Consider the following 11,623-nt stretch of genomic DNA (forward strand, 5'->3'; position numbering starts at 1 on the left):
TTTCCCGCTGGATGCGGCGGCCCTGCCTGCGGGGCACCGCTACCCCGGATTAGATCGTTCCGGCCGAGCAATTAGGCCGCGCTCAGCCCGGCAAAGCGCGGCAGCAATTATGCCCATCCTATTAACACTGACAGGGCTCGCGCTATTTTTAGAAACACGGGAAACTGCCTGGAGGGGGTTTTTTGTCCCCTCCGCCCCCCTCCCCTTCCTTAAATGATTTTCCCCAGGTCTCCATGGTCCATTGAGCTGATTTCAGGCACGGCCAGCCGGGAGCTTTGGAGGGGGCATTCTCCTCTCGCGGCCATGTGACGCTGTTATTTCCTCTGATAATGAAGCCGCGTCCGGGAGCAGCGGGGGCTCTGCCAGCGGGAAAATCCCGCTCTGCCTTCACCCCCAAAAACCTCTTCCCAGCCCAGCTGTGAATCCCTACGGAAGTCAGTGCCTGGAGAGGTTATCCCGAGGGGATCCATCCCGCCTGGAGCCTTGGGTGCTGCCAGCTCATCCCGTGCGTGGCGTCCTCATCCTTTTTAACCCCAAAGGGAGGGAGTGGGGGCTGTGCGGAGCCCCTCGGGATGGCGGAGGGGCTCAGGGGATGGGCGGATGGATACGGATGGATGTGGATGGATGTGGATGGATGTGGATGGATGTGGATGGATGTGGATGGAGAGGAACTGGGGTGCAGTTGCAGGTGTAGCGGGGGCGGTCCCGGTCCCGGTGCGGATCCTCCGGGATGGCTTTGGGGTTCCAGGACTGGATGGGGAAGGAACCCGGGCAGGAGGCACCGGCAGCAGGTGTGGAGGGGGATCCCGGTGCGAGGCGGATGCTCGGGGGTGGCTGAGGGGCTCCGGGAATGAGCTGGGGAGGCACCGACTGCAGGGGCGGCAGAGCGCGCTCCCGGTGCCGGTGCCGGCCGGGCGGGGCTCCGCTGCCCAGGATGCCGGTGCGGGTCGGGCGTGGATGGGATGCCCGATCCCGGTGCGGATCCACTGCCCGGGATGCCGGTCCCGGTCGGGCGCCGGCGGCCTGGGGACCCGATGCGGGTGGGATGCGCGTCCGCTGATGCCGGTGCGGGTGGGGCGCGGATCCGTTGCCCGGGTCCCGGTGCGGGTCCGCTGATGCCGGTGCGGATCGGGTGCGGCGCTCGGGTCTCGGTGTGGGTGCGGTGCGCGTCCCCTGTCCGGGATGCCGGTCCCGGTAGGATGCGGACCCGCTGCCCGTGGTGCCGGTCCCGGTCGGATTCGTTTCCTCGGTCCGGGATGCCGCTCCCGGTCGGATGCGCGTCCTCTGCCCGCGGTGCCGCTCCCGGTAGGATGCGCGTCCCCTGCCCGCGGTGGCGGTGCGGGCGCTGCCGCCGCTGCCGGGGAGGCGGGCGGGAGGCGGGCCGGTGACTCATGGCTTCCCAACGGCGGCGGCTCCTCCCCGCGGCCGCCGGCCCCGCGCAGCCCCCGGCACATGGGCCGCGGCTCCGGCAGCGCGGAGCTGGCCATGGCCGCACCGCCCGCCCGCTGCCCCGACTGCCCGGGGCCGGAGCGGGGGGGCGGCGGCGGGACCCCCGCCGTGCCACACCTCGGCATTGCGGTGGACGAGGGGGACGTGCTGCCCGGGGCGCTGCGGATCGTGCGGCAGCTGAGACCCGCCTGGGAGCCGGCCACGGTGAAGACCAAGGTACGGGGAGGGGGGACCCTGCGCCGGCACCCCGCGAACCGGCGGCCGCTCCCCCGCGGGGATCGCCCGGTGGGGCTGCAGAGCCCGGCTGGGGTGGGGTTATGGGGTTGTAGGGTCTGTCCGAGGGGGCTGCGGGGCTCACCCCGGCGGGGTATGGGGTCAGCTCAAGGGGAGCTGCGGGGCTCAGCCTGGGGAGCTATAGGGTCCGTTCTGGGGGGTGGTGGGGCTCAGCCTGGGGGGCTATAGGGTGCATCCTAGGGGGGCTGTGGGGTTCGACCCGGGGGACTACCGGATTTGTTCGAGGGGGGATGTAGGGCTCACCCAAGGGGGTCTGTGGGGTTCACCCAAAGGGGGCTCTAGGCCTGGCCGTGGGGCAGCAGGAGAGCTCACTGAGGGGTCTATAAGGTCCACATGAGGGTGGCTGTGGAGCCACCATGGGAGTCCCTAGGACCTGCCCCCTGTCCCCCCACCCCGGGGTCTCCCCTCCACTCTCAGAGTATAACCGAGGGGTCCATCAGCTGTGACACCCCCATCACACCCCCTCCCCGAGGTTTAGGGACCCCTGGGGTGGTCACCGAGCGGTGGCTGTGAGTGCCAAGTGTCCCCAGGGTCGCTGCCGCGGCGCGGGGGTGCCCGCAGGAGGGGCCGCTCCTGGGAGCTGCCCTTGTTTGGGATATTTGTTGGCTCCCACCTTTCCCGGGCTGCGTGGGCTGAGCCCCCAGTTCGGGTAGGAGCTGGCCACCAGCTCCGGGCTCCTGGCGCGGGACAGGGCTCGGCTGTGCGGAGCTGCCAGGGCTTTGCTGGGAGAACTGGGCTGGAGTGGGAATCCCTCTCGCCGTCCTCGCCGCCGGCCAGGTCTGGGTTGCCACGGGCTGGTGGCGCCGGTACCCTCAGCAGTGCCCTGGCGCTGGGCACCGGGGCGTGGAGGGGCTGGGACTGGGTGCCCTTAAATATCTGCACGTGAGTGAGTGTCCTCTCCGAAGGCACACGCTTCCGGTCATTAAAAATGTATTAATAGCCACGTGTAATTAAATACAAGAAGCTGCAGGAAAAGACATCTGAAAGGGCAGCTGGCAGCGGGCAGGAAGCTGGGAGTTGGAGTTTGCAGGGGCAGGAAATGTCTCGCTCTGCTCGCAGAGCTCGGTGCTTGTTGAGGGACCCCGGCTCTGTGGGATCCAGGCTCCGCAGGGGTCGGTGTTTAACAGCAGCTCGGGTGTGCGTGCGTGTGTTTTTAATTTAAAGGAAAAAAAAGGAGAAAAAACGCTTGGGAGTTGAGGGAAAAACCCTCCCGTTGCGTTTCCCTCGGCTGCTTTCCCTCCTCCCGCGTTTCCCCTCGCAGGAGCCGCTCGGGAGGGGATGGAGCGGGGCAGGGGCCTCAGCTGGTTCCCATTAGCGATCCCATTCCCTTTCCCGCTGCCCTGGAGCGCTGCCCCGTTCCCAGCACCTCGCTGCCCGGTGGCAGCGCCCGGCTGCTCGCGGGGGCTGTACCAGGCTGTGCCGGTGGCACGGGAAAACCTCCCGGAGCTCAGGAACGCGGGGAGAAGGATCCGGGCGCTCGGGCTGCCCTGCCCTGCGCTCTTCTCGCTGAGGGCTCCTGCGCTCCTGGTTGTGCCCGCTTCCCAGGGCTCCGGCTCCTCATCCCCGAGGAATGTCCGTGCCGCTGAGTCAGCCACTCACGCTCCCAGGGAAGCACAAACTCCTCCATCCATCCCTCAGCCAGAGAAGAGCGGCAGCGACGCGGAGCCGAAGCCGTGCGAGGACTCCAGCGGGGCAGGGTTGGATGCTTTTAGCCTGAATTTGGCAACAAGTTGCCCTGCTGGTGCCCGGCCCCGGGCTGGGTGTGCTGAGGTGGGGTTTTGGGAACGCTGATGGATTCTCCCAGCAGGTGCAGCACCAGGAGCTGGATTTTGCTGCTACACCCCAGCGCTTTGGCGCAGGGCTCGGGTCTCGCTTTGCGTTTAATCGCTGCAAAGTTCATGCAGCCGCACTCCTTCCCCCCCATCCCTGCTGTCACCCAGCTGCAGAAGGGAAGGATTTGGGGGTGGCTGCAGCCTGGATCCACAAGGAACAGCACGGGGCATCTTCCAGGCAGCCGCAGCTGATCCTTGGGAGCTGACGGAGCTGCCACCCCCAAACCTGGCGAGCCCCTGCAGGTCACCGAGGAACCACGTGTGCGTCTCCAAAGTTGGTGGCCTGGAATTCGGGGGGGGATAAGGCTCAGTAATCCCGCTAAACCTGCTGGAAAGGGCTGCCCGGGCTGCGGGGCAGCAAAACAGAGCAGCACACGAGGATTTCACTCAACGTGGAGCCGCTCACCTGCGGCCGACCCGCGTGTGGCCCATGGTGACACCTGCATGGACAGGCCGTGACACCTCTGCTGCCTGAACTTCCAGCCTCTGGGGCCTGGCAGGACCAGGGGAGGAGGGAGCTGAGCGTGGCCCCATGGCAGAAATCCAGATTATCAGCTCGAGGAAAAGCAGCTTGAGAAGGTTCAGCCGCAGCTGAGGGGCAGCAACCCCCCAGGATGGGGCGGCCGCCTCGCCCTGCTCACCCCAAATCCCCCTCCAGCTGTGGGACAGGGGTGTCAACCCCATCTGACTTGGAGGGTCCCGTTCCGGTGCCTGGAGTCTCCCTCGGGAGGCTGCACGGGGAGCCCTATATATAGGCACCCTATAGGGGAGTGTGGGTTGCTGAGTGGGATGTCTAAAATTATCCGTCCCACCCCCGAGCTCCGCGGCTGCCGGAGCAGGAGCCCTCAACCCCCTCCTGCTCCGGCTCCCCGATCCCAAAGGGATGAAGGCATCATTCCCATGGGAAGACGCAGCACCTCGGAGCTGGCGTGGGGGACAGGGATTTCCCACGGCGTGACACATCCCCAAACCCCCTCAGTGCCCCGGAGGTGCCCAAAATCCCGGCGGGATGAAGGAATCATTCCCACGGGGAGCTGCAGCACCCCGAAGTGCCCAGCCTGGAGCTGGCACGGGGACGGTGGTTTCTCACAGGGTGACACATCCCCAAACCCTCTGGGTGCCCCGGAGGTGCCCGAAATCGCGGCGGGATGGGGCGCGGAGCCCGGCGCGGGCGGCAGCAGCCCCGGCATGTGCGCGGGCAGGCGGCCAAGGCGGAGCGCCGGGAGAACAAAACTCCCTTTCCATCTGCGAGGAGCCGTCAGAGCGGTGACACGAGACGTCCCCAGCAGCGACATCCCCGCCTATCAGCGCCCCGGCCCGCGGGGAGGGTCGGAGGAGGGGATGGGGGGGGGTGGTGTTTGCTTCGGGCTTGTTTTCGGCTTCGTTGCGTGGTTTAGTTATTTATTTTTTATTTATTTTGTGCCAATTGACGCCGGTTTTTTTTTTTGTTTTTTTTTTTTTTTTTTTTTTTTTTTGGGGAGCGATTCCCAGGGCTGCTCCCGTGCTGAGCGTGCTGGCGGCGCATGTGGCCTGAGCTATCCCTGAGCTATCCCTGGGCTATCCTTGGGCTATCCTTGGGCTATCCCTGGGCTATCCCTGGGCTATCCCTGGGCTATCCCTGAGTTATCCCTGGGCTATCCCTGAGCTATCCCTGAGCTATCCCTGAGCCATCCCTGGGCTATCCCTGAGCCATCCCTGAGCCATCCCTGGGCTATCCCTGAGCTATCCCTGAGCTATCCCTGGGCTATCCCTGAGCTATCCCTGAGCTATCCCTGGGCTATCCCTGGGCTATCCCTGGGCTATCCCTGGGCTATCCCTGAGCTATCCCTGAGCTATCCCTGGGCTATCCCTGGGCTATCCCTGGGCTATCCCTGAGCTATCCCTGGGCTATCCCTGGGCTATCCCTGGGCTATCCCTGGGCTATCCCTGGGCTATCCCTGAGCTATCCCTGAGCTATCCCTGGGCTATCCCTGGGCTATCCCTGGGCTATCCCTGGGCTATCCCTGGGCTATCCCTGCGCTATCCCTGAGCTATCCCTGAGCTATCCCTGGGCTATCCCTGGGCTATCCCTGAGCTATCCCTGGGCTATCCCTGGGCTATCCCTGGGCTATCCCTGGGCTATCCCTGGGCTATCCCTGGGCTCCCAGGTGGAAAGCAGCAGGATTTCCACCCAAACCACCAGCGTGGCTCTGCCCATGGCTGCCTGCACAGAGCCTCGAGGCCTTGCAAACTCCTGTCCTCTCCCCCAAGAGCCTTCCTGGCTGCGCCACCTCACTCCTTTTCCCCGTTCCTGCCCTTGCCACGAGGTTTTTCCACCACTGGGAAGGAGGCGAAGGGGTTCCCCCATTCCCAGCTGGGATGTTCAGGTGTCACCGGCGCCGTCTTTGTCCCCACCCAGCTCTTCACCGATGGCATCACCAACAAGCTGGTGGCCTGCTACAGGGACGAGGGCATGGCGGACGCGGTGCTGGTGCGTGTGTACGGCAGGAAGACGGAGCTGCTGGTGGACAGGGAGACGGAGCTGAGGAATTTCCAGGTGCTGCGCGCCCACGGCTGCGCCCCCGACCTCTACTGCGCCTTCCAGAACGGGCTCTGCTACCAATTCCTGCCAGGAATCGCGCTGGGGCCTGACCACGTGCGGGACCCCCACATCTTCAGGTTTGTGGGACCCCCGTGTCATCCCCTGGGGGTTTTCCAGGGGTTTGTTCCATGTTTCCAGCCCTCCCCTCGCTGCCATGGGTGGGGGTCACTGGTGTGCCCAGGCCTGGGTGATGTTGGGGGATAAATGGGCCAAATTTCAGCCAGGATCATCAAAATTAGCAAATTTCTAAAGCATCGGGTTTTGGCGAGGAGGAGTTTCCTGGGAAGCTGGAATTTCTTGGGAAGCACAGTTTTGGGCTGAATTTGCCCTGAAAATGTGAACTCTGAAATGCTTCAGAGGCTGATCCCTGCCATGGAATGAGGGTTCAGCTGCGCCAACCCCGTGCTTTTAAACAAGATTTTCAAAGAATCCCCCTCAAGACGTCCCAAAGCTCTTTTGGGGATTTTGGGAGGGATTTGAAGGATTTGGGATCACCTCTCACCCCTCTCCTGTGCTCCACGCCAGGCTGGTGGCCCGGGAGATGGCCCGAGTCCACGCCATCCACGCCAACGGGAGCCTCCCCAGGCCCATCCTGTGGCAGAAGCTGCACAAATACCTCACCCTGGTGAAGACGGAGCTCAGCCCAAAGGTATCCGACCCCAGGTAAAGGCAGAGGGATCCCACAGAACCCCGCTCTGCCTTGGGCACCCGCTGCCCACCCAGCTCTAGGGCCAGGCAGGACCGGGGGGAAGAGCCCTGGTTCCCAGGTAAAGCCTCTGCGGGGATCTGGGGGTGAGTTTGGGGCTGGATCCGCTGCTGGATCCCTCCCGGAGCTCCGTGTGGGGTGGAGGCAGCTCCAGCCCCTTCCTGCTGTCAGTTTGGGGGAAATTCAGCTTTTTTGGGGCTCTGGGATGTGTCTGTGCGGCATCCAGGCAGGATCCAGCTGGAGCCACAGCCTCCCACTGCTGTACCAATCCCCCTCCTCCTCCTCCTCCTCCTCCTCCTCCTCCTCCTCCTCCTCCTCCTCCAGGGAATTTAAGCCTAGAATAAGCCGGAGCTCAAGCCCTGCTGAGCTGACGATGAATCCTAGAAACCCAGCCTAGATTCAAACACCCAGTCCCCACTCCCAACCAGCCCATCCCATTTTTTTGGGGGGGGCAGAAGGCTGGGTTGATGCACCAGGTGAGTGTTGGGGTGTCTGGGAAGGATTCGGGCAGCCCCAAGAGGCGGAGGAGGTGAACGAACCCCGAGGCAGGGGAATCATTAACCAGCGGCAGGAGCCAGCCGGGCTTTTCTCAGCCCCCGCCGGGCCACGGGCAGACTTTACCCAAGCTGCGCCTTCAGCGCGGCCAATTAGGCAATGATTAACGAGCTCTCTTCTTGGAACCCACGCTCCCGAGGTTACCGCGGGACTGCGTGCCCCGCCAGAGTCCAAAACATTCCCCGGGGCTTCTCCGGGTGCTCGGGGACAGAGCGCTGGGGGCGGCCTGGGTGGATTTGGGGGGGTGGGCGTGGGGGTTTTGGGGGGCAAGGGACGCGCTGAGGCTGGGTTGTGGTGTCTGCCTGGGTACCAGGCAGCCGGACCTGGCCCCCTCCCCAAAACCAGCCTCGTTAGCCCCGCTTTGTGTCATTAATGGGGTCCTTTGTAAGGCACGAGAGGGAAGTCGGGAAATGCAACCGCTGAGCCCCCAGGGAAGCGCTGGAAGCCGGGGAAATTCTGCCCCTGAGCCCCCAGGGAGGCTCCCCGAGAGCAGCAGCGATGCCACCCCATCCCTCTGTCCCTTTTGTCCCTCTTGCCAGCCTCCCGCAGGACGTGCCCAGCCTGGAGGCGCTGGAGCAGGAGCTGGCCTGGATGAAGGAGACGCTGTCGCAGCTGGGGTCCCCCGTGGTGCTGTGCCACAACGACCTCCTGTGCAAGAACATCATCTACGACAGGACACGAGGTCTGCGTGCCCGGGGGGTCACCTCTGTCCCCCTGTCACCTCTGTCCCTCTGTCACCTCTGTCCCTCCCCACCTCACGGCCTCCACCTTTGCCTCTGCAGAGCACGTTCGCTTCATCGACTACGAGTACACAGGGTACAACTACCAGGCCTTCGACATTGGGAACCACTTCAATGAGTTTGCAGGTTGGGATCCTCTCGGGGCTCCAAAGGTCCCCCCCACTGCTGGCCTGGGGTGTCCCCATCCCTGGGGGTGGAGGAGGGAGTTGTGTCCCCACTCCCATGGTGGGAAATGGGGTCTCCTGTTACTGGGATGGACAAGGGAGTTGTGTCCCCACTCCTGTGGTGGGAAATGGGGTCTCCTGTTACTGGGATGGAGTTGGGAGTTGTGTCCCCACTCCCGTGGTGGGAAATGGGGGGTCTCCTGTTACTGGGATGGACAAGGGAGTTGTGTCCCCACTCCCATGGTGGGAAATGGGGTCTCCAATTACTGGGATGGAGTTGGGAGTTGTGTCCCCTGTCCTGGGGTGGGAAATGGGGTCTCCTGTTACTGGGATGAAGGAGGGAGCTGCACCCCCAATCCTACAGCAGGAAACGGGGCTGTCCATGCTCAGAGCCGTGTCTGAGGCAGGGTCTCTGCTGGCCTTGGGCACCTGAATGCCCCCGAGGCCGGGTGGGGGCCAGCAGCTGCTCCTCGGTTTGTGCACGGCTGGGGCTGTGTTCTTCTCGTGGGGAATCCAACCCCCCTGTGTCCCCCCTGTGTCCCCCCCGTGTCCCCCCCGTGTCCCCCTGACCCCCCCAGGCGTGAAGGAGGTGGATTACGGCCTCTACCCCAGCAAGGAGACGCAGCTGCAGTGGCTGCGCTCCTACCTGCAGGCCTACAAGGAGCTCACCCGGGGGCACCCAGGGGACACCCAGGTGTCCGAGGAGGAGCTGGAAACTCTCTACGTGCAAGTGAACAAGTTTTCCTTGGTGAGTAGAAGGAGCCGGCCTTGCTCCAGGGGTGAGAACACAACCCAGGGCATGGGATTTCCTCTGCTCTTGGGCTTCCAGCTGCCCTGGCGAGGATGGATGGGGCTGCAGGTGCCAGCTCAGGGGCTTGGGGACACCTGGGCCAGGCTGTCCCACAGGGCCTGGCAGCGCCTCAGGGGCACCGAGCCCCCGGGCAAGGTCACAGGGGTGTGCTGGGGACAGCGTGTGTCCGACAGCCGCGGCCTTGGGCGTCCCTGCAGAGGGGTCAGACACGGCCTGGCGTGAGGAAATCCTCTTTGGGAACTGCCAGGGGCGGCCCGAGCCAATTTTCTGGAAATTTCGGGTGAAATATCCTCTCTTTTCCCTGGCTGGAGCTGCTGGGAGGGCAGCACAGGGGCTGGGATCCTGTGTTCAGCATTGTCCCTGAAGGGAGCAGCCTCTGGAGGGCACAAAAATCTCGGTGTGGGCCAGCCCCGCTCCGTGTCCTGTCGTCGTCACAGCCCCAGGATGTCACACGCCTCCGTCCCGCGGGCACGGATGCCCCGTGCCCATTCCCTGATCCTTGTTCTGCCCATTGCAGGCCTCCCATTTCCTCTGGGCGTGCTGGGGTCTGATCCAGGACAAATACTCCACCATAGACTTTAATTTCTTACGGTGAGTCCAGCTCGGTTGCTCCCGGTGGGAAATGACCGGAGAGCAGGAGGATCCTGGCAGCCCCTGGGGCCACGAGTGGCTCAGGGTTGTCCCTCTTTTCTTGGCAGATATGCAAAGTTAAGGTTTAAAGAGTACTTCAAGATGAAGCCGGTGGTCACAGCCCTGCAGGTCCCCAAATAGGCACCACCCCGAGCTCTTCTGTCCCGGCCGTGTCCTCGCGTCCCCCTCGCCCCTTGCCCAGCCCTGCTGGGGTCAAGGGCCGGTCCTGCCGCTGCCAAGGGGGAGGAGAGGAGCTCTGCCCCAGCCGGCGCCGCTTCCAGGAGACCCTGGACACCCCCCAAGACTGGACCATGAGATGCTGGAGAGGACCACAGCCCCGGCGAGGCCCCAGCCCATGCGAGGAAGCCTCACCATCGCCTTAAGGCTGAGCCCCGCTCGGCCCCGGTGCCCGGCAGGGCCGTGCCCTGCTGGCACTGCTGCTGCTGCTGCTGCTGCTCGGCCTGGCACCCGTCCTGCCCCCCCTGCGCTGTCCCCGAGGAGGGACACGGGGTCACCCCATCCGCTCAGGAGCCCCCAGAGCTGCCCGGTCATTTTGGCTGCCCCCCTTCGCTGCACCCTCTGTCCCCTCCTGCCCTGCTGGTGGCACTGAGGTGCCACCCCCAAACCAGCACCTTTCCCGGGTCCCTGCTGACCCCAGGCACGGGACCCTTTTCCATGAGGGGTGGGAGCTGCGGGGGAAAGGGCAGGGCCAGCCGTGAGCCACGAGGATTTGGGACCAGTGGGGTGCTGCTGGTGGGCACTGGGTGCCTGTCCCCTGCGCTGTGCCCAGCCCGGGGCTGGCCCTGCCTGTCCCCACTGCTCCCCTCAGCTTGCTGGCTTCCCCCCACCCCCCGTGCTGCTGGAGCAGGAGGTTCCCAGCTCTGCCTTCGCCCTCACCCCCGGGACCAGGGGTGTCCGGGGAGTCCAGGGGGGTCACTCCTGCCCGTCCCCAACCCTGTGCACCTTCCTTGGCCACGTCCCCACCCCCGGGAGGAGGTGGCACGGAGCTGCTCCAGGACTGGGCACAGCTTCACCCCCCACCCTGCCCTGCTGAGCCCTGTCCAGCTCATCGCAGTGGTTGTGCAGCAGCCGGGGGTGCAATCAGCGCCCTGTGCCCCTGCCTTGGCCGTGGGGACAAGGTGACTGTCCCCCCCTGCGGGCACAGGGACCTCCCCCAGCCAGAGCCAGGGCTGCTGGTGCGTCTGTGTTCGTTTTGGTGCGAAATAAAAGCTGCTGGTAGCTGGAATTTGGGGGTGGTGGGTCTGGTGGGGGACTTGTGCTGGAGCAGAGGCAGCACCCTCGGAGTCTGGGGGTGCTCCTGTCCCCTCTGGATCTGGAGATGTCCCCATCCAACCCTTGCCCCCCAATCTGGTGAAGCCCAGGCCCCTCTCTCTGCTCCAAAAAGTCACTTTTATTGTGCCAAGGGACAGGGGGAGGGAGGGTTGTAAACAGGGATGTGAAATATACAGGTTAAGTTACTCGTCGTCTTATTAACAAAATAAAGCTCTATCTATATTTACAATCTTCAAAAACAAAACAAAACACCAAAAAAAAGAAAAAGAAAAAGAAATGGAAGAGAGACAGGAAGAGCTGCAGCTGTGGGGAGGGGACACATCTGCTTCCAATCCCTCTGCATCCCACCCCACCTTGGAGCTGGGACCTTTTTCCTTCCCCAGTGACCCCCTTTTCCTTCCCCAGGGACTCCCTTTTCCTTCCCCAGGGACCCCAGCCCCGGCACAGGGAGTTGGGAATAAATAAAGCACTGACAAAGGGCAGGAGAGGGAGGGAGGGGTTGGCTGGGCAGGGGACGAGGCGGGATGTCCCCTGGGGTAAAGGATGTCCCCAGGGCAATGGCCCCAGC

At 64.1% G+C, this 11,623-nt stretch overlaps 1 protein-coding gene across 2 annotated transcripts; it reads left to right on the forward strand.

Moving 5' to 3' along the window:
* The first annotated feature begins 274 nt into the window (after positions 1-274).
* On the forward strand, positions 275-11,277 carry ETNK2 (ethanolamine kinase 2). 2 transcript variants are annotated; one of them, XM_039565270.1, is made up of 8 exons: positions 275-505; positions 5,974-6,233; positions 6,682-6,819; positions 7,957-8,099; positions 8,200-8,283; positions 8,900-9,069; positions 9,650-9,723; positions 9,831-11,277. In XM_039565270.1, exons 2-8 carry the CDS (start codon positions 6,028-6,030, stop codon positions 9,901-9,903), a joined length of 888 nt encoding a protein of 295 aa, XP_039421204.1. In that variant the 5' UTR covers positions 275-505; positions 5,974-6,027; the 3' UTR covers positions 9,904-11,277. The 2 variants fall into 2 exon arrangements, with proteins under 2 accessions (XP_039421204.1, XP_039421203.1); XM_039565269.1 differs by lacking the exon at positions 275-505 and adding an exon at positions 1,122-1,665.
* Positions 11,278-11,623: the final 346 nt, after the last annotated feature.

Source organism: Corvus cornix, chromosome 26, assembly GCF_000738735.6.
Source record: "Corvus cornix cornix isolate S_Up_H32 chromosome 26, ASM73873v5, whole genome shotgun sequence".
In the NCBI taxonomy this organism is placed as follows: Eukaryota; Metazoa; Chordata; class Aves; order Passeriformes; family Corvidae; genus Corvus; species Corvus cornix.